Below are 25,829 nucleotides of genomic sequence, written 5' to 3'. Positions count from 1 at the left end.
GTTCTGGGTGGCACTGGCCCACTCAGATTGATGGCTGCTCCTCCCAATCAATTGAGACACAAAATAAGCTATTTGTGGTAAAGGAGAAAAATCACACTTGCATTACAATAATGCTCAAATGCATTTTTGGCTGATGTCACTCCGAGAACTTTGCTGTGTGTACTTTGCTGTGTGCTGTGTTTTATCATTTACTTGTTTAAGACCAAAACAAAATGATCAAATTAAATGAAATGTTTATTTCTTCAACAGGCAGAAAACAAGCTCTGTGGAACATTAGACGTCACTTCAGATCAATACATACAACAGGAAGTATTGACTGTAAAAATGAATCTATTTCACAGACTTCATCTTGAAGGCAGACTTAACAATAAACTGAGAGCTGCTGATGTTCTTCGGTTAACATCTGTACATTCATTACAGTCCCATGAGTCTTGTGCTGAAGAGGAGCTGAGTCAGACTTTCATACAAAAACTACTGATGATGAACTACAGAGCAAGATACATTAAATATAAAGAGACCAATGAGGAAAGTCACAATGAACAAGGCACCAATGACTCATGTAGACAAGAGACAGATTCTGATGACTTTTTTTTTAATGTAGGGTCATTGTCTAATGAAGGTATTAGTAAATCTGAACGAATCCACCCGATGGACGTTCAGATGGCTGTGTTTCATTGTGCTGATGGTTTCCTGAAGCAGTTGATGGTGACTAAACTGTCCAAGTGTCAGTACGCTCTGCCTCTGCTTGTTCCTGATCCATTCACACGACAGATTGAGTTTCCTCTCTGGACATTCAGACAAATCAACAAGAGCTGGAAGAAGAGAAACACCAACAATGAGACCATCAGTCAAACCCATCCGGTCTACAAGGCACAAACTCCAATGGTGTCTTTTTTCAGGTTCGGCTCTGTGTCTTCATCCAAGTCTCATCTGATGAACAGTCTGATCAATGAGAAACACAACACGTTCTTCCACAGGAACTGTCCAGGCAGCAGCAGAACCAGAGTCCTGATGGATGGAGTGGTGGAGATCGCCTGGTTCTTCCCCTCTGGATCATATGATGATAAATTCACTGACTGTGTTGCGTTCTGTAATCTACACGGAGATGCTGGAGATCATGAGAAACAGCTGCAGATCCTCACTGAAATGGCTTTGGTCAATGTTGTCGTTCTACCACGACTTCAGAAGAATGACAAAAACATGATAAAACTTAAACAACTGTACAAGGACTCAAAGCCACTCATTTGTCTTTTTACTGATGATGATGATTCAGCTGTAGCTGTGATGAAGAAAAAATATAGGATTGGTCTGAAGGACAGAAATCAGTCAGAAGTATCTGAAGAACTCAGAAGAGCCATAAATGAGTGTCTCTCATCTTCCACTTTCAGACTTGAAGATTTGTCCAAACACTCAGACATCACAGTAGATGATGAAGATGATGATGATTGCAAGAGAGGAAGAGAAGCAGCACAGCAGATGATGAGTTTACTGGAGAAGAAAGATCTGACAGAAATCAAAGACTCATTTCTGCCTCATCAGGGGAAACTGTGGCATCAGTGGAGTCAGAAAAACAAAGAACTACATCGACCTCGATCAGATGAACTAGAAATGGACATCAGTAGAAAACTAACTGAGATGAAGAAAATTCGTGAACAGCAGCATGAATCTGACATCAGTGAGTTTATGAAGTTCTTCATTAAAGAAATGAACACACATACTGGAGATAAGATGTATTTCATTAAATGGCTTGGAATACGCTTGGATGAATATACATCAGCTGATTTTTCTGTTCTTCATCACAAATATGATGAAATATGGTCAATGGTCTTAAAACTAAAAGAGAAGCATGAACCAGAAAAACTGAGAGCTAAACAAGCAGAACTTGAGAGAATATCTGAGGATCTTCAAGCCGCATCCTTTGGTTTGGAGCACATCATGAGGGAGATCGGTCAGATCTATGAATCATGTTCATCTGTGGAGAAGAACAAGAAAGATCTGCAGTTTGACTTCTCTTCTCTCCCGAGTCTCGCAGCAGAGTTGATGATCTCTGGATTTCCACTGGAGCTGATGGATGGAGATGCTGCTCATGTTCCTGTGATCTGGATCTCTGCTGTTCTAGATGAACTCATACAGAAACTGGGAGACCAGAGAGTCTTTGTGCTGTCAGTTTTAGGGCTTCAGAGCTCTGGGAAATCCACCATGCTGAATGCCATGTTTGGACTGGAGTTTGCCGTCAGTGCTGGCAGGTGCACCAGAGGAGCTTTCATGCAGCTGGTCAAAGTCTCAGACAAGATGAAAACACAGATGAACTTTGACTATTTTCTGGTTGTTGATACTGAGGGTCTTCGTGCTCTAGAACTGGCTGGAAGATCAACAAGACATCATGACAATGAATTGGCCACATTTGTTGTTGGTCTTGCAAATCTGACCTTGATCAACATCTTTGGTGAAAACCCATCTGAGATGCAGGACATTCTTCAGATTGTTGTTCAGGCCTTCCTGAGGATGAAGATGGTCAGACTGAATCCCAGCTGTGTGTTTGTGCATCAGAACGTTTCAGACGTTACAGCTGGAGAGAAAAACATGGAGGGAAGGAGACGACTGCTGCAGACACTGGATGATATGACAAAACTCACTGCTAAAGAGGAAGTCTATGATGCAGAATGTTTTAGCGATGTCATTAGATTTGATATTCAGAAAGATGTGAAGTATTTTGCTCAGCTCTGGGAGGGAAACCCACCGATGGCACCACCAAACCCAAACTACTGTGAGAATATTCAAGAACTAAAGAAAACTATACTTTCACATGCTTCAAGATCAGATGGAATGATGTTTAGACAACTAAAACATCATATTAAAGATCTCTGGGAGGCTTTACTGAAGGAAAGATTCGTCTTCAGCTTTCAAAATTCCCTTGAGATTTCAGCCTACAGGAAACTGGAGACTGAATACAGCAAGTTGTCCTGGAGTCTTCGCAGTGCCATGATGGAAATTGAGAACAAACTACACAACAAAATAGAAAATGAAGCAATTCATGAGGTTGAGGAAACCGATCTTCAAAAAGAACTGAAGAAGACAAGTGAAGAAGTGGAGAAATCAATGTCTGAATTCTTTGAGAAAGACAAAGATAAAGATATACTGATTCAGTGGAAAACATCATTTGAAATCAAAATCAAAGAGCTTCAGGAAAACATTGTGAGAGAAACAAAGAAGAAATTAAGTGTGATACTTCAGCAGCGAGACCTGAAGAAAAAGATTGATGCTCAGAGGAAACATCATGAGAACGCTCTCTATGAAAAGAGCAAAGAACTTCCCTTAAAACTCAAAGACAAAGCACAAGATGAAGAACATTTGAAGAAAAAATGTGATGCTCAGAGTACACATCATGAACATACCCTTTATAAAAAGAGTAAAGAAATTGCCTTAAAACTCAAAGAAAAAGCAAATGATGAAGAAACAATGAAGAAAGAATTTGACTTGTTTTGGGATCAGAGTGTAAAGGAGATCATCACAGACACTCTTCCAATCAAAGACATTGACATAATGAGAGATGTAAGAGACATCCTCAGTGATGTCAATGAGGGACACCTCTCTGTGGACCACAATAAAGAGGACAGTGAATACATCAAAATTTTCATTGTGTCCAGTTATTATGAATATATTTCTTTTAAAAAATCCACAAAACGTTGGCCTATAAAGGCTTTAAAGGGTGCTTACAGAAAAGTTAAAGAAGTATTTGGATACACTCGAACTCTGTCTCTAGAGAATGAAGCTCAAATCAAGTCATTAATCACAGATGTTGACCAGCAGACAGACAAGATGATTCAGTCATTTAACATTTCAAAGATGGGCTACAACATCAGCTGCATTAAACAACTCACAGATTACATCAAAGAGAGAGTAACACAACATCAGGAAGAATCAGAGAAATATGAATTCAAGAATGAATTCTTTGTGGATTTGGTTCTTTCCATCTGTGAGAAAGCAAACGAGACGATCACTGAGCAACACAGAAAGTACAAGGAAGCAATATATGTTAAGAAGAGAGAAGAACAGTACAGTATTTTCCAGAAATACTGTCATGGAGCAACATCAGCTGCCATTTTTGGAAAGATCATCTGTCAGAAACTGAAAGAGCCCATTGAACAGAGTGTCTACAAGAAAACTGCCAGAGATCTGACAGATGAAATGATGAAAAACTGTGAATCTCTGAAAGGAAACAGATCAAATCTAGAAAAACACATCCTAAAGTCACTGGCAGAAGAGGAGGATTTTGTCAAATACATCGATTACATTGAAAATCCCAAGGATCGCTTTAAGAGTTTCATCAGAGATGAAGTCAGTCGGTACATCACTGATAAGTTCATTGACAATATTTTACCCAAAATGAAGGAGAATATTAAACTCCTGCAGCAGAAGATCATGAACGCAGCACATGAATCTACTGAACATGTTCAAGAGAACAGAGGAGATGTTGAATTATGGTTGAAGAGTTTCACACAGCAGCTCTCAGATGTGCTGATCTTCTCTGAAAAAGACCTCAGTGGAGTCAAACATGATGATGTTGAGGATTTCAACCTCCTCGAAGATGTGATAAGACAAGAGCTTTGTGTAATAATTTCTGCTATCAGCAGTCACTTCAGCAAAAATACATTTCCTGCAAATCTGGACTATAAGATCAGGCCAGATGAGCTTCTGATTGGTCACTTCTGTCAGTGCTGTTGGGTTCAGTGTCCGTTCTGTGGAGCTGTCTGCACCAACACCATAGAGAACCATCATGGAGATCACAGTGCTCCTTTCCACCGTAATATTGGACTAAATAGCCTATATTACGGAAATACATCTAACTTGTCTACTCATATCTGCACATCAGCAGTAGCAAGCAGCACTCTATATTTTCAACCCAATGCCTCAGATAACACAGTGCTGTATAGAGACTACAGAAGAGCAGGAGGAATTTATGCAGACTGGAGCATCACATCTGATCTCTCTGAACTGCCCTACTGGAAGTGGTTTGTCTGCAGATTCCAGAAATATCTTGAAAAGCAATACAATAAAACATTTGAGGGGAGTGGTGATATTCCGGATGAATGGAGAAAATACTCAAAACATGACGCTATTGAGAGTTTGAATTAACACCTCAAAATGAGATAAAAATTAGACTCTTGCGTCTCTCAGATCACTGTCAGAAATAAGTTTCTATTACATTCACCAGTGAGTCTGAAGTCACCTATACCCCAGAAGAGCAGAACTTCATGAAATACACTAGAATAAGATTAAAGACAGGATTCAATTCCTCATACAAGTATCTATGAAATTACCTTAACTTAAAAACAACGAGACTTAATGAGATACATGTTTATATATAAGCATGGAGTGACACTTTTGTTTCAAAACACTTGTCATCGTTTACACATAAATACTCAAAATTGTTTAGACTTATGTTTAATGATGTAACCAAACCAACTGTAATACAAAAAAGTTAATTCAGAGTGACACAAATTGACTCAAAATGTTACACTGAATGTTGATGCAAACAATGGATGGAAACTATATTAGACGGAGAGGAGGAAGAGTAGCCTATGTGTAAAAGGTGGTGGATGAGGAGGAAGAGGAAGAGTATGAGAGAGTAAGGTGTGGACAGTGTTGTCAATGCTGGATCTAAAACACTAGGGCCTTTGCCTAGCAAGAGACTACATCGCCTGTGATGTGGACAAAGTCCTTAGACTTATACAATATTTTGTACAATACTTGTAGTGCATACAGAATGCAATTTATTTACCATACTAATTTGTGATTGGTATACTTTTTTTTGCAACTGCATGCTTTGGATTCTGTTCTCAGTTTTTTTTTTTTGTCTAAGTAATGATCTGTAGTGTATATAATATTGACTCATGTGTATGATCTGAAAGTATTGTTTGATTTTGAGCACAAATAAAAAGGTTTTGACAGGCAATTGTTTGATTTTGATTTTCCATAACAAATGCATGAGACAAGCTGGCGTTTGTTGCTTGATAGACGCTAACGCACAACTACAATTTCCGCATTTGTCCAGGACTACACGCAGTACGAGCAGAAACCGAGGTAACGCAGATATGACACGATTTACTGGCGACTCCCAGCTCACCCCTGCTCACACGCCCCGTTACCTTGGTTAAAATCTCAATTTTCTCGCGATTTAAACATTGTTTGAAACATTTGGAATATTGTAAGTTATCATCTTAACTAAATATATAACACTGGCCTTATGATTTTGGGATATTTTAATGCAAAAATCTTAGGTATTCCACCTTTAATACAAGTTGTGTTATTTCAGTAACCAAATACCACAATAACCATAAACAATAATCAACCTAAGCCTAGTGAAAAATATTTAAATGTATTTTAAATACATTTATTTTATGCTAAGTATACTACAAACACATTTACATAATTATGTACTTAATAAAAATACCCTGCAATTGTAGTTTTTTGGTATACTAAACCGTTATACTTACAGTCTGCTTAATTGGAACAAGTAGTTTTATAAGGTCCAACTAAAGATTTTTAAGTATATTTGATTGTGCTAAAATGGAACTATTACAAGTATGCTTTAGGTACACTTTAAATATTTTGGATTTAAATAATACAGTGATCATGCTATCCTTACTAATGTGATATTAATCACAAATGCTTAATATTAAGAAAACTGCATTGTGCAATAAAGAACGCCAAATAAAGTTTAATTATAATATTTAGTAAGTCTCAAGCAATATATCCCTAAATATATTAATTGGTTTTTATTCTAGTTCGTATAAAATAAATACAATTTGGCATGGGTTTTTCACTTGGGCAGACTCTTCATCCATTGCCTCTGACATGTTTTCTCACTGTTACACACCTAACTCTGAAACACTTAAAGGCACAATATGTGGGATTGTTCACCACCAGGGGTCGCTAACCTCTTACAATATCAAAGGCATATATTGATGATGCAAAGCATTAAGCGGCGTTATGGATCTTGTCATCAAGCTGATGGATCTTTTATGGATGAGTGAATGCATTGATGTTTTTTGCATGTGGTATGAAGTAGGGCGCGATTGCTAATGAGACATTTCATTCTACCGAACTACACGCAAGTGCTGTATTAATACTCACACAGGTCATTTTATTAGAGGAATTAAACATGAGGTAACGCAGTGCTGCTTCACTTGCTCTAACTGTTACACTGTCACACTAAACGGCATTTAAATGTGTGTTGACTTGTTTGTTAGGTTGTTTGAGCTAGATCAACATTAGAATACCATACAGATCATATTCTAACATTTCATCATGTTGAACTAAATAATATTGATTAGTTTTATGTACATTTTGCTCACCTGTCTAACAAAGTACATGCGGCATCTCTGTCAAATCAAAGTTGGTCGCGGACGTGGAGCTCTCAGCATCTTGAAGGATGCTGATCTTCGTTTTAGTCCTTTTTTTGTTGCCCTTTGTGTACTCCTGCAGGAGCATGGTTGGTGTGTCAGTTTTACATGTTGTAAATCGTTAAGTTGTTGTAATTTAAAAAAAAATGTCATAAATAAAAATGTGATAACACAATTTGTTTTAAAGCTACACTGTCTAACTCTTTTAGTTTATTCTTAGCTAAAACACTTAGTTCTTCCAAAAATATATGTGCTCATTAATGTATATTTACTTCGTTCAAGTAATAAAGTATTCCCGTGAGTGTATAATATGCCATTGAAAATGCATACGGGTAAGGGGCTCTAATGTCGGTCGCCATGTTGCCCCTCCATCTTAAAAGTACATTAGCCAAAGAGGGACATACCCGTTAATTCAAGCTTCGCCTTTCGCGTTTACGTTTGAGTTAAAGGACAACTCCGGCGCAAAATGAACCTTTAGTCTAATTACACATTGTTACCTAGTCAACCGTTATCTGAGATTTGTTTTCATGATTGCCGAATGTAAATAGGTTTATCTCTAAAAACAGTTTAGCCAATAACGCTAGTATAATGCTAGAATATAGGGCATAGAGTAATGACAAATAAACAGTCCCTCCAGGATTTCGCGATGTCGCGATCGCAACTATTAACGCAACTTCAACAAATCCACGTGAATTCAGTGCGCCTTGCAATTTTGAAAAATCACCGCAACTTTTCTGCAACTTTGACGAATCATCGCGCCGCGGTCTCCTGCAAAGCGTCGTCATACGTCAGCAAACTCACTTGTTTTGTTCAGAAGACGCAGCAGATGTGGACTGTCAACGTCTCACATTTAGGCTACCTACAAAAATAACAGAAAAGACCAATGTTGCCTGTGGTGTTGTTGCTATGGTGTTCTAGGTTGGCGCAATAGAGATGATGTCACGGGAAGTGGACGAGAAGCACCAGTGAATGTCATGTATGTTTAACGTTGCAAAAAGTAAGTAAAGCAAACACGTTCATACAGTTGAACAGTTCGAATCCAGAGTCTTTATTTAATTTAAAGACACGACATTGCCAACTTAGTCTTTGTCGCTATATTTAGTGATATAAAAAAGCGACTAGAGACAAATCTAGCGGCTTTTTGGACAAACCTCAGTAACCAAATGTTGCCAGCGAGCGCGAGGTTTGCTTTCTCCCTGCCGTCACACCTCTCTCTGCGTCCCTGTTCAGTGAACGGCACGGCAGCTGACAGACGCGAATGAGCAGTGTTGTTTCCACGGACTTATCACTTATCTGCTTCTCTTTTGTTTTATATTTAAAGAATTGAGTTTGACCATTTTATTTTACTTTCGTTTCTTGTGTTTATCACTTGTAATAGGCAACTCACTATCACAGTGCATTAGTTCACCCAGTTCCCGAACTCTCTCAATTCAGAAAATTTTACACATAAAAAATAGCTAGCCGACTCGATCTATTGTCTGACAACAAAAAAAAATTAAGCAAATGAGAACAGCTTTATTGGATATGCGGCTATATTGTATTATATTAGCTATATTAAAATACATTATCAAACATTTGGTTTTTCCACCATTTAACTTTAGTGGCTATTCCTAAAACTGTATTTTGCACTTTATTAGTATTGGCATCTTTCAACATAAATGCTGCTTAATGTTTGTGAGGTTCTGCACATTGACTTTTTTTGCAGGTGCAGATCTTGTTTAAAAAAAAAAGAAGCTTAGTTTGTTAGGTTTTGCTGTGTCTTTAAATCGTTTGTTTTGCCTTTATGGTTACTAATGGTTAGTTAGTTTGTTCGTGTGTTACAAAGTGTGTGACTTTGTCTCTTAAGTCAATTCTGGACTACAATAGAGCAGATGCAGATGATGAACAGTGTTTTCTGTGGGACATATTAAGTCCCTTTGGCGTGGACTTTGGACTTTTCTCTCTTAGTAAACCTATAACATGCACAAAAAATATAACAACACAATAAAGGAAAGGGGAAAAGCCAAAAAGCATAATATGGGCATTTTAAGTAAAAATCTATCTATCTTTGCCGTTTTAACCTATAAAAACATGCAGAAGAACATCGCAACTTTTATCGCAACTTTTTAAAAAAGCGGCCGCAACATCAGGCATTTTAGGCCGCAACAATCACAAAAAAGGCCCGCGAAATCCTGGAGGGACTGAATAAAAATCGCTTGTTATTACCACTAAAAAGGCTCAAAATAGCCCCACAGTAACACGACAGCATAAAAAGAGTCCCTATATTCAAACCGAAGCATTGAGAACTTTGTCAGTGTCCACACAGTTTAATAAGCAGATGTTTTATACACACAGTAAATTTCGCGAATTCAGGAAGAAGCCATCTTGGAAAAATAGTCTCTACCAGTTGATCTACGAACGCCGATCCAATTGCGCTGGTGAGATGTGAATAAGGTGATAAGGTGAGCACGAACAGTAGGATGTACATATTGAAGACAGGTAAACGGTTTGTGTTTGTGTTTCTTCTGGAAACAACGGATCATATGATACGTTCGTAGATCGACTGGTAGAGACTATTTTTCAAAGATGGCTTCTTCCTGTATTCGCAAAATTTACTGTGTATAAAATATCTTCTTATTAAACTGTCTGGACACTGACAAAGTTCTCAACGCTTCGGTTTGAATGTAGGGACCCTTGTTATCTGTTTACACTACTTCAGATCGCAATTCTCGCGCATGCGTCGTGGAAATCTAAGGAAATCTTGTTTCTGGCCTACAAGGAAGAAAAGAAATAGTCGAATAAACTCGTTATTTTTGTTTGTTTTTTCGCACAAAAAGTATTCGCGTCGCTTGATAAACATATAGTTGAGCCACGGTAGTCACTTGGGATATTTAAACATTTTCTTCATTGACTTTCTGGGCCGTCAAGAGGCAGTCCCTTAGGAGCCAATGTGGTAGTTATACAGCTCTCAAATTTAATCAAAAATATCTTCATTTGTGTTCCGAAGACGAACGAAGGTCTTACGGGGTTGGTACAGCATGGGGGTGAGTAATTAATGACTTAATTTTCATTTTTGGGTGAACTAACCCTTTAAGGTGGAGTTTCTATCGTCATCACCGGCGGCCATCTTGTCACAGGTAAGCTGATGTAAGAGGAGTGGTCAACACGAACACAAATACTCTTATCTCGTTGAAATCTTGACGGATTTACAAATGATTTGGTTTCTTACAAACGTTATTAACGAGGCTATAATTATGTGGATGATTATTTATTTAACTTATTATTCATTTAAGTATGCTGTGTCATAACTACATCTCTGATGTTTATAACAAACCAAACCGTTTGAAAATCGGTAGAAAATTGAGCAAGTTATGGTTATTTAAATGGTACATGTATCATTAACACAATGTTATGAGTGAGCGAGCTGCCTGTGACAAGATGGCCGCCAGGTGCAAACGTCAACCTCCATTGGCCAGCAGCGTGGACGAGATATCTAGCCTTTATATAGATATGTATGGGCCAGACTCTTTGTAAATGAAGTGTATGAGAGTCTGGTTGAACCAGGCTAGTCCTTTCCTCCATCTAGGGTAGAATGTTAAACCACAATGGAAAACTTTATACAAGTCACTTTTTCCAAAGAAAGTGGAAGACTTACAATGGAGAATTCTTTATGGCGCTATTGCAGTGAATGCAATTGTTTCAGTTATAAACCGTGGTATCAGCAATTAATGTTCTTTTTCCTTCCGTAACGAAATATATTTGCTTTTTTTTCTATTGTAACAGGCTCATACCATGGTTTCAGGTTTTACAGGGTTTATTTGGTCGTTTTGATGAGATTTTGTTTTGTTTATTTGTGGTATTAATATACCTGGAGTAAATACACACTGCCTCAGTCCTGCTAACCTGATGATTTTTGAACAATAGCAGTGCAGTTTTTTTTACACATGAATTAATTTTTAAAACAATTAAATGACTACATAGATTATTTCATTTTGAAATGCCTCTCCACATCCTTTATAGTAGATGTTACTGTTTGTGGTCTGTGTGTTTCCTCTTGAGTGGGAGGAGCGTTAACAGAAAATGAAAGTTTGAATCTGCTTGTGAAAGACAATCGCATCTCGGCACCGAAGGACATCACTTTAAATTAATTTCAAAGTGTTTAAGACACATTTAAACAATGTCTTTTATGAGTCTAATGGGAAAAAAAGGACAATTCCAACTCCTCAAGATAAAAATGAAGAAAGAGCTTTGAGAAACAGAGAAAGTGAGTGATTCATTATGCTAAAATAAGTGCTGCGCAGTTATAACCATGAAAGGGTTTCTAACAATAAAATAAATGAAGAATGGTTGCTGTACATTTATGTCTCACACTGGAACTTGTTTCTCAATATGATAAATACTATTTGAATGTGTCTACTTGGTTTGCAGGTTAATTAATTAAATATGATGATAAAGTGTAAACATGGCAAAGTCTTAATTATGGGTAAACCATGAACAGTGACATTCAGAAAGAAAATTAGTCATAGAAAAAAGGTGGTAAAGAAAGTAAAGTAGCAGATTTAAGTAATAACAGCTATTCGAAGTACTCTATATTTTCAAATGCTTAGTTTTGTTTTAAACAATATTATTAAAACAAAAATGCATTTTTCATAATGTTTTTAATAATATTATCATTAATCTTTTACTTTATTTCTATACATATGGAAAAACAACCCTATCTCTCTCCAGAGATATTATTTTATCCTTTTATATCAACATATTTAATATGTGGGAGTTAATCAGTGAGGTTGCAGTAACTGTTCCCTCATGACCTGTTTCTGCTCTTTAGTATGGATTCAGTGGGAGTGAATGTGATTGAAACAGCTGCTCTTGGGAGACCCTTCCAGCTTGGCATGCTGTATGACTGCAGAAAGGACGAATTAATACCAGGTACATATATTCAATCTGAGAATTAATACTAACATATAAGAGACTTAACTAGGCATGCACTAGCACATAGTCTGTGTCAAGGTTTTGCCTTAGCACTCTTGTCTGTTGATCCGGATTGTTTTTTGTCAACATTTGGTTTCTGTTGTTATTGGACGTATTTTATGATCTGTCTGTAACAGTTCCTGGACCTCTGTGCTATCTGATTGCTAGTGTTTATCACATTGATATGTTGATGGTTCCCCGCCAACTTCATTATTTATATGCAGATTTTGTGATATCCTTGTGCTCCTCTGTGCAATTCGACGACCAGTTGTCAAGGTGTAGATATATTCTCATTACTGCTCTACTCATTATAACCTTGCAGCAAAGGTTTCTCTTTTACTGAAGTGATCATGGCTCATGGTTTTATTGCTTTTGATATGTAAACTGGGTCCAAATACACTTCTCCCTTTCAGCGGCAATGATATTTATCTGTGGTTTGTCCCCGTCACTGCATCCTGTGTGATCCTGCCTATGTCATCAAGTGAGCCCCCAGTCCAGACTGTCTTTTTGTTGGGGCTGATTCCCAGAGATATTCTCAGTCTGACTCTCTCTCATCCCTTTGACCTCTCCCTGCTGGTTGAAGTCAGCGTCAGGACTTAAGTGTCTGTCAATAAAGTTCCTGTGTTGCATCTCTCTTCACTTGGGCCTTCTTTCTTTACAGAGTTAACAATATTTGATCCTCAAGACACTTTCTTTGTTCTTAGTTTTACTCAACTTAGGGTAGAAATAACCATGAATATGTTTGTAGTTTTGCTGAAAATATCTTTATATTTTATATTCTAGTCTAATACCCCATAAACAGAAGCAGACAAACATTTTCCATACTTTCATTGTCTTAAACTGCATTAACCACCTTCAGAATTTGTCTCTATAAAGCCCCTTTCACACAGAGATTCTGGAAAATACACAGATAATGTGACCCGGCTTTTGTCCCGGGATTGTTTGATTTCGGTTCATTCACAGTGAATTGCCAGGATCTGTGAGTGCGTTCACACACAACCCGTAAAAATCCCGGGAAGTCACATGATGTCATAAGACGTATAACGGACGCGTCGAAAACATGTACACGTGCATACTGTGGCACAAAGCTGGTGAACGATCTCAGCATCAGCGCGGATAGTGAGGAGCTCCTGGTCTCTGCTTCGCTACAGTTTGCAGGTATTTGTTCGTCCTTCCTTTGTTGATGACGAACACAAACAAGAGAAATAGAGTCGCGCGATGGCACGAGCATCATCACTACGACACACCCCTTACGGCATTGGTCCTGGCTTTTGTTCACACAGCGCACGTTCCGGGACTGATCCCGGCAATGTTACTAGGTCCCCAACCCGGGATCAGTCCCGGTATCATTCCCGGGTCGTGTTTGCGTTCACACAGAAGGTGTTCTGGCAATTTCCCGGGATCAACACGCTGTGTGAAAGGGGCTCAATTGTTATACAAAATGCAATTTCTAATAAATTCAGTGTCGAGAGTTAAAACTCATTTTTCCTGTTGCAGGGGTCAGACTGTGGAGTAAGGAGCAGCTGCAGCAGAATAGTTCATCTCATTCCCAAATTAATACAAGGTTCAATGTTACAGCTTCAGACTCCATTCAGGACAAATCTAAAATACTAAATATTGATGGTGGACTCAAACTGAGTCTTTTAGGTGATCTCATCCATGTTAGTGGCGCAGCAAAGTATCTTAAAGACACCAAGACGTCTTTTAAACAGCAGAGACTGACGCTACATTATCATTCAACCAGCAGGTTTGAAGAACTGACCATGAATCATTTGCCTCCTGGAAATAATGCTGCGGATGATGATACGGCTACACACGTGGTGACAGCAGTGCTGTACGGAGCAGATGCATGCTTTGTTTTTGATAGAGAGGTTTCCTCAAATGAGGACAAAAAAACAGTAAAAGGTGAAGTTAAAGTGGCTCTTGATAAACTACAAGGCATCATTTCAGTAGATGCAAACGTTGATCTAAACGTGAATCACAGTCAGAAAACTGCATTAAAAAAATTCTCTTGTACATTTTATGGCGACTTCCAGCTACCGTCTAACCCGACCTCTTTTGAAGATGCGTTGAAGGTTTTTGCTGATCTTCCAAAACTGCTGAAAGAAAACCAAGAGCTGGCCGTTCCTCTGAGAGTTTGGCTTTATCCTCTGGACAAACTTTACTCAAGAGCTTCAAAACTTCATAAAGACATTAGCATGGATCTAATCATGGAGTTTGAGTCGGTGATTGAGAATTTAAATACAACAGAGATGAAATGCAGTGACCTTCTGAAAGACTCGCCTGCTCTGACTTTTGCTGCGTTTCATGATAAAATTCAGCACATGAACCACAACTGCTACAAATACAAGTTGAAACTCGTGAAGACGCTCGGCTCTCTGCTGCCAAACATCCGTGGAAATGTGATGAAGGAAACCGCACTGAATGATCTTCTACAAGAACATGATGAATCTCCATTCAGAGCTCCTGACCTTGCAGAATGGCAGAAATTAAGAGAGAAAGAGTCTAATATAATTAACACAGTCCTCAGACAGCTGAACGATGCTGGTGCACAGGTAGAAGTCAACCTAGATGCCATCTTGATGGATCTGGAAGTTGGAAATCTGGTCAGCTACACATTCACATCTCTGGACTGCTCAGATGCGCCCCTGAGTCCTTCAACACAAGGATTATCTGATGAGAAGAAACCTGATTCAAAGCAAAAGTCTTGGCTAACTCCTGAAATCCAACAGATCATGAGGAGCAACTTAAATATATTTAAGAATTTGGTTGATTCAAAAGACCGTGAACCAGCCAAGTTTATTGTTTCTTCAAATGAAATGGAGAATAATCCAGGTTCTTGCATTCTCCTCTATGAAAATGGATGTAGTGAAGCTATTTGCTTTATTCCTCCATCCAAACCAGCGTGTCCAGTCACTGAAGAGGTCAAAGAAAACGCTGTGATTTTAAAGGTTCCTCCATCATGTCCTGCAACAGTGGAGCTCAGATTACTGTATAAACCGAAGCAGGACACAGTCTGGACATCTGAACCTATGGTGAAGGACCAAAACACAGTTACTCTGACTGATCTGAGAGAAGAAACTGAGTATGACATCAAGTGTGCAGCGGTGGGGAAACTCAACTACACGGTAGACGGTGATGTCATCCATCTAAGGGTCATAGAGAAGAAACTTATCATGGCAACAGATTCTGTCATTGAAAATCTGAGTTTTACCGAAAACAAGTGCGGTGAACTTTTGCAAGACACCAGGATAACCACATTCAGTTCATGCCACAAAAAGATTGAAGATATGAGGAGATACTGCCAAATCTACAGACAAGATTTCGATAAGACAATTAATTCGCTGATCCGGTCAATTCAAGCCTGTGAGGAAGAAACTTGTGCTTTGACCAATCTTCTACAAGCTCACAAGGAATCTCCATTCAACACACAGGATCTTATGGAGTGGATAAAAGAGAAAGAGAAAGAATTAAATACAGTTGGGGAGTTTCTTCAGCAATTATTGGACTGTGGAGCTGAAGTGAAAATTAGCTTAGACACAGTTTTGTCAGATATTAAGGTGGAGAATGTGGTTTGCTACGTGTTTAGTTCTCTTGAGCAGCCAGACAAGCTACTTTCTGAACAAGAAAACTACCTGAAAACTCAAACAGTGTGGAATAATCCAGAATTGTCTCCTCATGCTTTGACGTGGCTCACTGGAACCATCAGGGAGAAAATGAGAGAACATTTAATAATATTTAAAGAGCTAATGACGTCACATGGCAGTCCGTCCACTAAATTTATAGTCTCCTCAAAGGAAATGGAGAATTATCCTGGTTCCTGCATTCTCCTTTATAAACATGGATGTGATGAAGCTGTTTGCTTTACTCGTCCATCACAACCAGCATTTCCAATCACTGAAGAGGTCAAAGATCAGAGTGTGGTTCTGAAGGTTCCTCCATCATGTCCTGCTACAGAGGAGCTCAGATTACTGTATAAACCGAAGCAGGACACAGTCTGGACATCTGAACCTATTTTGAAGGATCAAGACACAGTTACTTTGACTGATCTGAGACCAGGAACCGAGTATGAGATCAAGTGTGCAGCGGTGGGGAAACTCAACTATACCGTAGACAGTGACATGATCAGAGTCAGCACAGAGGTACGAGTATCATTTATTAAATATCAGCTGAAGAAAAACACATTTATAAAGTGATTGAATAGAAATAAATTGTACTTAATTGTACTCTATTGCCAAAATAATCATTTATTCAGTTGTTAATTAGAATCAAATGTGTCTTTCAGCAAAGTACAACGGACCAAGCAATTAAGAGTGGGTAATATTTTTATGACTTAGTATTTTAGCACTTTTTTATCTTTTTGACCATAAGCCAAAAACATCTGTGAATCTAAATGCTGTAAATCTAAATATGTGTATTATAGCTTATGATTTCTAGTAAAAAAGATCGACCATGATACATGTTATTACCAGGTGTGAACAGAGAGGGGATAGAGGAATATGAAAGAAAGGAGGAGGAGATTAAGAAAATCTGTCCTGAAACAGATGATCCAGTTCAGGTGAGTGTGAGACTGTTTGTCACTACATTAATCTAATATAATATCCCATTAAGGGAAACAAATATAAATATATTACTATCAATATATAAGATATATTGATAGTAATATTCCAATATATACATTTACATTGAAAGTGTTTTGATTGAATGCACAGAAAATGAGACTTTAATTATATATTACTATATGTGATGAAATGATTCTAAAATGTAAGAAAGGCCAGATGATGAAATGACACTTTAAATCAGTACTGTAAACAATGAATAAAAGAAATGTAATAATTTGGGGTGTGCAGCAGAGCCAATATCTGTATCTGTAGCAATCTCAAAATGATTTGTATCTGTATTCGGATAAAATCATAAGTGAGTAGGGCTTTACCTGGAAGTTCGTACAATTACTTGAAAAGACTGTTGTTATGCCAATGGATTTACAGCCTCTGTGTTCTTCATAGTTATCACTAAACAAATATTGTATAACTGATTAAATAATATTGGTTTTTATTATGATTATAACATTTATTTAAATATCTTCTAACTGACAGTCTCGGATATGCAATGCTTCGAGGTGTAATGCAGTTGTGCTTCAGGCCACCTAAGGTCAATCACCTTTCGTGATTAAAAAGTTCTAATTAAAACAGTAATAATAAATGTTAAATAGGACAATTGCAAATAAGAGGAATCTGACTCTATAATTAGCTGATTAGAGAACATCGAAGTTGAAAAAAAGAAAAGAAAAACTCTTAGTATTATCTATGCATACAAAAGAAAATCTGAACTAATTTTAATAATTATACCTGCTGAGAAATATGTAGCATATCGTATCAGATAAACACTGTAAAAAATTTGGAGTAGGATTTACTTGAAAAAACCTTGCTAAACGATCTCACTCAGAAAATGCTAGTAAATTTACAAAGATTTGCCAAGTAAAAACCTAAACATATTTATCAGTAGCTTTAATTAGAAATCTTTAAGTTAAATTTACTTGGAATGTGGAATTAAGTAAACTTTACAAAAAAATAAGTAATTTTAACTCAGCTTGTAAAAGGTTGATTAATACTGATTTCCTTTGCCTTTGTATTACACTTCACTAAAACAATTATCTTGAATTTTATTAGTCATTTATAGTATGTTCTTTACTTAGATCATCTAAGTAATTTATATATACATCATGTCAGACTTTAAGCCTTATGTGAATGCAAACACCTCAATACTTGGTAGACAATACACAATGGTGGTAACATTTGATGGATCGTTTTTGTGTTTGAATGTGTCGTTTTAAGCAAAAAATTTACTCGAAATGTCACAAAATGGCAATTTACTAATACTGAAAACCAAAATCAATGATAAAACAGTGTAAATACAGCTGGAAACCAGTGAAAAATGAACCTCATTAATTATTCAAGGTCCAGTGCATGATGGGAACCCCATCAGAAAAGTTGAGTAATTTTTACTTAATTTTATTGAGTTGATATTACACTTTCATTTATACTCGCTTGCCTGAACTAACTTTTTCAATTAAATTACATTGGGTTTTTTCACTAGTATTTACTTAACCAAAAAATCATTTTTTACAGTGAAGTTTAAAACATTTATTTAGACATATCAAATAGTAGAAAATGTATATGTGACTTATTAGATAATTTTTATTTGCGATCTAGCTTTACTTATTCCATTCATTTGTGTATCAAATTGTAAAGTTTAAATAACTGAAATATACATATAAAATAGTGAAACGTGTGTAAAAAAAAATTGCGTAGTGAATTTAAAGTGTAAATTGCAGGTTAACCACCACAACCAATTCATGTGTAAATTAAAGTGCTAAATATGTATATATTTAAACATTGATGTCTTAAAATGTCTTAAAATTCTCTTAAAACTGTTTTTTACAGTAACTGGGTGATGACATCATGAGAGGGAGTGTAGGCGGTAATGCACTCACTCTCTGTGTAGGGGTTGAGGGAGAATAAAAACTATTTGCGGGACTCCCGCAAACTAGAAATATCTATTACTAAAACATAAAATTGAAGACATTTGTAATACACACATACAAATACATGCTTTGGAGAAAGTTACATAGAGAATAGTGGATAACTGTTATAACGACCCACTTATTAAAAATAGTCGGGTTTAAATCGGGCTTGGGCTCATAATTACAGTTAATGTGTCGGGCCGAGGCAGCACTAAAATCTGCCCGCTTCGTAGCCACAAATCTCAACCAGGCACAAATCAGCCGTTTGTCCTTGGGGAATTTCTGGAGCCTATCCCCCGTTTTTGATTCGTACATCCCGCACAAACACAGTAGTTAAAAATGTTTGCTAGCTAGGTCTCCAATATAACTGCTAGCCTAATTGCCGTTAGACTAACGGTAACTCTAGGCTTGGAGTCCCTTTTGTGACATCACGCCCAGCCTAGTGGATGGAAGGGGGATTGCTTAAAACCACTGTAAAAATTACCAACTTTTCATATTATATGCAGCATTATGGTATAAAAACATACAAAACAATGGTGGGCAGTTCTTATCTTTATGTTTAGTAAGCACATTGCATTGAAAAATGTAATTTACACTTTAAACAAGGTTTATGTATAATACCGTGCTTTCCCCTTTTTTATCCTGTAAACACGAGGAGTGACTGTGTCATATATTATTCAGCAGAATTATTCATTATCCATTATTCATTTTAAAGCAATTATCCGGGCCTTTCCGAATAAGGTATTTGGCTTCGCGCACACCCCTAGTAATAATAATAATAATAATTGTTAATGGTTTTAAATTATTGTATTATTCTCTATTAAAAAGGGGGAAAAAATGAACGTTGGAACAGAAGTCAGAGCAGATCAACACCTACAACAGGAAGACACAAAACAAATGGATAATCTGTTACGCAAACTTCATCTTGAAGGCAACTGTCGCAATAAACTGAGAGCTGCAGATGTTCTTCAGTTAACATCTGTATATTCATTACAGTCCCATGAGTCTTGTGCTGAAGAAGAGCTGATTCAGACTTTCATACAAAAACTACTGATGATGAACTACAGAGTGAGATACATTAAAACTAAAGAGACTGAAGAAGATCACACTCAACAAAGAAACAATAACTCATCTGAAGACAAGGGTCATGTTTTACATGACATATCTTTGTCTAACAAAGGAACAAGTCAATCTGATCGCATTCACCCGATGGATGTTCAAATGGCTGCGTTTCATTGTGCTGATGGTTTCCTGAAGCAGCTGATGGTCACTAAACTGTCCCAGTGTCAGTACGCTCTGCCTCTGCTTGTTCCTGATCCATTCACAAAACAGATTGAGTTTCCTCTCTGGACATTCAGACAAATCAACAAGAGCTGGAAGATGAGAAACACCAACAATAAGACCATCAGTCAAACCCATCCGGTCTACAATGCACAAACTCCAATGGTGTCTTTCTTCAGGTTTGGCTCTGTGTCTTCATCCAAGTCTCAGCTGATGAACAGTCTGATCAATGAGAAACACAACACGTTCTTCCACAGGAACTGTCCAGGCAGCAGCAGAACCAGAGTCCTGATGGATGGAGTGGTGGAGATCGCCTGGTTCTGCCCCTCTGGATCATATGAAGATAAATACTCTGACTGTATTGCGTTCTGTAATCTACACGGTGATGCAGGAGATCATGAGAAACAGCTGCAGATCCTCACTGAAATGGCCTCAGTCAATGTTGTTCTTCTACCGCAACTTCAAAACAATGACAAAAGTGCAACAATAATCCAAAACCTGTACAGAAACGGAAAGCCACTCATTTGCATTTTTAATGAGGATGAATATATTGTAATTGAGATGCAGAAAAGGAAATTAAATATCAGTTTGAAAGACAGAAATCAGTCAGAAGTATCTGAAGAACTCAGAAGAGCCATAAATGAGTGTCTCTCAGAAACATCTTCCACTTTCAGACTTGAAGATGTGTCCAAACACTCAGACATCAGAGTAGATGAGGAAGATGATGAAGACTGCAGGATAGGAAGAGAAGCAGCACAGCAGATGATGAGTTTACTGGAGAAGAAAGATCTGAGAGAAATCAAAGACTCATTTCTGCCTCATCAGGGGAAACTGTGGCGTCAGTGGAGTCAGAAGAACAAAGAACTACATCGTCCTCAAGCAGATGAGACAGAAATGGACATCAGTAGAAAACAAACAGAAATGCAGGAAATCCGTCAACAGCAGCATGAATCTGACATCAGTGTGTTTATAAAAATCTTTATAAAACAAATGAACTTACATACTCAACGTGAGAATGTGTTTTTCATCAAATGGCTTGGAATCCTGCTGGATGAACATACATCGGCTGATCTTTCTGAGCAGATCAAAGCTGAACAAGCAGAACTTGAGAGAATATCTGAGGATCTTCAAGCTACATCCTTTGGTCTGGAGCACATCATGAGGGAGATCGGTCAGATCTATGAATCATGTTCATCTGTGAAGAAGAACAAGAAAGATCTGCAGTTTGACTTCTCTTCTCTCCCGAGTCTTGCAGCAGAGATGATGATCTCTGGATTTCCACTGGAGCTGATGGATGGAGATGCTGCTCATGTTCCTGTGATCTGGATCTCTGCTGTTCTAGATGAACTCATCCAGAAACTGGGAGACCAGAGAGTCTTTGTGCTGTCAGTTTTAGGGCTTCAGAGCTCTGGGAAATCCACCATGCTGAACGCCATGTTTGGACTCCAGTTTGCCGTCAGTGCTGGCAGGTGCACCAGAGGAGCTTTCATGCAGCTGGTCAAAGTCTCAGACGAGATGAAAACACAGATGAACTTTGACTATATTCTGGTTGTTGATACTGAGGGTCTTCGTGCTCTAGAACTATCTGGAAGTTCAACAAGACATCATGACAATGAATTGGCCACATTTGTTGTTGGTCTTGCAAACCTGACCTTGATCAACATCTTTGGAGAAAACCCATCTGAGATGCAGGACATTCTTCAGATTGTTGTTCAGGCCTTCCTGAGGATGAAGATGGTCAGACTGAATCCCAGCTGTGTGTTTGTGCATCAGAACGTTTCAGACATCACGGCTGGAGAGAAAAATGAGGAGGGAAGGAGGCAACTGCTGCAGACACTGGATGAGATGACAAAACTTGCTGCTGAAGAGGAAGTCTATGATGCAGAATGTTTCAGTGATGTCATTAGATTTGATATTCAGAAAGATGTGAAGTATTTCGCTCAGCTCTGGGAGGGAAACCCACCGATGGCACCACCAAACCCAAACTACTGTGAGAATATTCAAGAACTAAAGAAAACTATTATGTCTCATGCCTCAAAATCAGATATAATGATGCTGACAGACCTAAAAGATCGTATTAAAGATCTCTGGGAGGCTTTACTGAAGGAACGATTCGTCTTCAGCTTCAGAAATTCTCTGGAGATTTCAGCCTACAGGAAACTGGAGACCGAATACAGCAAGTGGTCCTGGAGTCTTCGCAGTGCCATGATGGAAACTGAGAACAAATTACTCAACCAAATAGAAAATAGAGCAATTAATGGGGTTGAGGAAACCGATCTTCAAAGAGAATTGAAGAATACAAGTGATGAAGTGGAGAAATCAATGTCAGAATTATTTGGGAAAGACTTAGATGCAGAAATACTGATTCAGTGGAAAACGTCATTTGAAATCAAAATCAAAGATATTCAGGAAAACATTGTGAGAGAAACAACGAAGAAATTAAAGGAGATTCTTCAGCAGCGAGACCTGAAGAAAAGCATTGAATCTCAGAGGAAACATCATGAAAACACTCTCTATGAAAAGAGCAAAGAACTTGGCTTAAAACTCAAATACAAAGCAAATGATGAAGAAGCACTGAATAAAACATTTGATTTGTTTTGGAAACAGTGTGTGAAAAAGATAATCAGAGATACTCCTGCAATCAGAGATATTGACATAAAAAGCGATGTGAAAGAGATCCTCAGTGATGTCTATGAAAGTGCTTCTGTAATGAAGAGGAAGAGGAAAAATATTTTCCATGTGACCAGTTATGCAGATTATGTACGGTTAAAGAAAACCAGTGGATCTACAGGATCTTTCACATATCTCTACAGGACGGCTAAAGAGACATTTAGTCACAGTCTCTCTAAAGAAGATGAAACCCAAATAAGATCATTAATCACAGATGTTGCTCAGCAGACAGAAAGAATGATTGAGTCATTTAATATTTCAAAGATGGGCTACAACATCAGCTGCATTCAACTACTTACAGATTACATCAAGAGAAAAGTAACAGAACATCAGGATGGATCAGAGAAATATGTGTTTGAGAAGGAATTTTTTGTGGATTTGGTTTATTCCATCTGTAAGAGAGCAATTAATACGATCATTGACCAACACACACTGTTCAGGGAAACAATATGGTTTAAGAAACGAGAACAATACTACAGTATTTTCCAGAAATACTGTCATGGAGCGACATCTGCTGCCATTTTTGGAGTGATAATCTGTCAGAAACTGAAAGAGCCCATTGAACAGAGTGTCTACAAGAAGACTGCCAGAGATCTGACGGATGAAATAATGAAAAACTGTGAATCGCTGAATGGAAACAGATCAAATCTAGAAAAACACATCCTGAAGTCACTGGCAGAGAATGAGGATTATCACAAATACATGAACTACATTTATAATCCCAAAGATTACTTCAAGAGGTTCATCAGAGATGAAGTCAGTCGGTACATCACTGATAAGTTCAATGTCAGTGTTTTACCCAAGATGAAGGAGAACATTGAACTCCTGAAGCAGAAGATCATGAAAGCAGCACATGAATCTACTGAACATGTTCAAGAGAACAGAGATGTTGGTTTATGGTTGAAGAGTTTCACACAGCAGCTCTCAGATGTGCTGATCTTCTCTGTAAAAGACCTCAGAGCAGTGAAACATGATGTTGATAATTTTAACCTCCTTGAAGATGCGATCCGAAAAGAACTTCCTGCAATAATGTCTGATATCAGCAGTAGATTGAACAGAAAGACTTTCCCAGCAAACCTGGACAGTAATTTCAGGCCAGATGAGCTTCTGATTGGTCACTTCTGTCAGTGCTGTTGGGTTCAGTGTCCGTTCTGTGGAGCCGTCTGCACCAACATCATAGAAAACCATCATGGAGATCACAGTGTTGAATTCCACAGATTGAGAGGAATCAATGGCACATTTTGCCATTCAACAACAAATCACTGTGCTGATATTTGTACAAATTTAGTGGCAAGTGATCAGTATTTTTATACATCAGATGGAAGATTCCCTTGTAGAGATTACAGAAAAGCAGGAGAAGATTATGCTAACTGGAGCATCACCCCTGATCTCTCTGAACTGCCCTACTGGAAGTGGTTTGTTTGCAGATTCCAGAAACATCTGGAAAAATACTACAATAAAACATTTGAGGGGAGTGGTAAGATACCAGATGAATGGAGAAAATACTCTAAACAGGATGCTATTGAGAGTTTAAATAAATACATCTAATGGCTCAGATAAAAGAGAGACTCTAACATCACCTTTAAGATTCTCATCAGATCACATTCAGAAATGGGTTTCTATTCCATTTATCAGTGAAATGTACATCCCAAATGGTGTTGAAACCACAATAGCTCACTGGTGGTTTCTATGTTTAGCAAGAATGCAGTGACCTGTCCTGAGGGTGTACTTTGCTCTTGAGTGTCAAGAAAGCTCCCCCCCCACCCCACCCCCCCAGTGCTAAATATGTCTTTAAATTTCATAAACATTGTGCGATTGAGAAAGGTACTTTTCAGAACCTTATAGTCATGCAGGCACAAGCTATAAATGTCTAGGTTTTCCCATGCATAGCAGAACTTAATACTCTCAGAACTTAGACAAAGATCTTACTTACATTACTTATTTTACTATACTTCATATTTCATCAATAAGATACAATAGGACTTAGTCATATTTTAAAATTAGTACTAGATTGATGTTTGTTTCATTTTCAAGTTGATTTCCTACTGAACCTTTTATTTTTACTTGATTCTGTTACTTGTTTTTACATTATTATTTTTATCAGACCTGTAATTGTTATACTCAATTTACTTTAGTTTATTAAAATATATTTTTCTTGATATTCTAATTTGCTTTGATATCCTTTCTTACCTGCCAGATCACACTTCTCACAGTCTGTATTACTTTCACACCTTCGGGTTTGTTCACCCAAAAATGAAAATTAAGTCATTAATTACTCACCCCCATGCTGTACCAACCCTGTAAGACCTTCGTTCGTCTTTGGAACACAAATTAAGATATTTTTAATTAAATTTGTGAGCTGGATCACTGCTACATAGGCTGCCTAAGGGATTGAAACTTGACGGCCCATAAAGTCAATGAAATATTGAATATTGAAATATATGAAGTTTAAATATTCCATGTGACTACAGTGGCTCAACCTTAAGTTTATCAAGCGACGAGAATACTTTTTGGGCGAAAAAACAAACAAAAATAACGACTTTATTCAACTATTCCTTTTCTTCCTTGAAGGCCTGAGACGAGAGTTCAAGAGATTTCCACGACGCATGCACGGAAATCTCTCGATGTAAAGTTACATCTTCATCCGAGTCTTTCACCACAGCTGCCCCTTTAAGACTGTAGGCACGGACCCCATACTGTCTAACACAGGCGTTTTTACATAATTTTGTGTGAATTCGTCCGTACAAGCGCAAGATGTGAAATACTTCAATTCAGTATTCACACGCTGTCTGAGACGCTGGTTTTCGGGGCGCATGCTTTGGGTGTTGACTTGACTTGCACACGTCCAGTGTTTTTATTTTTTTTTATCCCCATTATATATTGTTCTCAGTGTTTCTTTGTCTGGGCACAAACACTGGTGAACTGAAAACCCCACTCATTTGCTGTTTTTGAACCTAATTTACTGCTCCCTGCAGGCTTTTCACTACACACATTTCTTT

At 37.8% G+C, this 25,829-nt stretch overlaps 2 protein-coding genes across 2 annotated transcripts; both read left to right on the top strand.

The window, feature by feature from the left end:
• The first annotated feature begins 309 nt into the window (after window positions 1-309).
• On the top strand, window positions 310-5,866 carry LOC120489081 (interferon-induced very large GTPase 1-like). The gene has a single exon (XM_039685727.2). It carries the CDS (start codon window positions 325-327, stop codon window positions 5,134-5,136), a length of 4,812 nt encoding a protein of 1,603 aa, XP_039541661.2. The 5' UTR covers window positions 310-324; the 3' UTR covers window positions 5,137-5,866.
• A 5,619-nt stretch (window positions 5,867-11,485) lies between these two features.
• Window positions 11,486-24,475, top strand: LOC120490161 (interferon-induced very large GTPase 1). The gene is made up of 6 exons (XM_039687576.2): window positions 11,486-11,649; window positions 12,214-12,314; window positions 13,854-16,498; window positions 16,642-16,669; window positions 16,829-16,914; window positions 19,708-24,475. The coding sequence occupies exons 2-6, from the start codon at window positions 12,215-12,217 to the stop codon at window positions 24,376-24,378; spliced, it is 7,530 nt and encodes a 2,509-aa protein (XP_039543510.2). The 5' UTR covers window positions 11,486-11,649; window position 12,214; the 3' UTR covers window positions 24,379-24,475.
• The last annotated feature ends 1,354 nt before the right edge of the window (window positions 24,476-25,829 follow it).

Source organism: Pimephales promelas, chromosome 3 (assembly GCF_988280905.1).
Source record: "Pimephales promelas chromosome 3, fPimPro1.hap1.1, whole genome shotgun sequence".
Classification (NCBI taxonomy): Eukaryota; Metazoa; Chordata; class Actinopteri; order Cypriniformes; family Leuciscidae; genus Pimephales; species Pimephales promelas.
Note: the sequence above shows the minus strand (reverse complement) of the source record. Positions and strands in the feature narration are given on the sequence as shown.

Excerpts from the sequence above, each read along its gene's own strand:
- LOC120489081 (XM_039685727.2), top strand. The coding sequence starts at position 325 with ATGAATCTATTTCACAGACTTCATCTTGAAGGCAGACTTAACAATAAA.
- LOC120490161 (XM_039687576.2), top strand. The coding sequence starts at position 12,215 with ATGGATTCAGTGGGAGTGAATGTGATTGAAACAGCTGCTCTTGGGAGA. Across the intron at positions 16,670-16,828 it reads AACGGACCAAGCAATTAAGA|GTGTGAACAGAGAGGGGATA; the intron begins GTGGGTAATATT and ends TGTTATTACCAG. Across the intron at positions 16,915-19,707 it reads AAACAGATGATCCAGTTCAG|GGGGAAAAAATGAACGTTGG; the intron begins GTGAGTGTGAGA and ends TCTATTAAAAAG.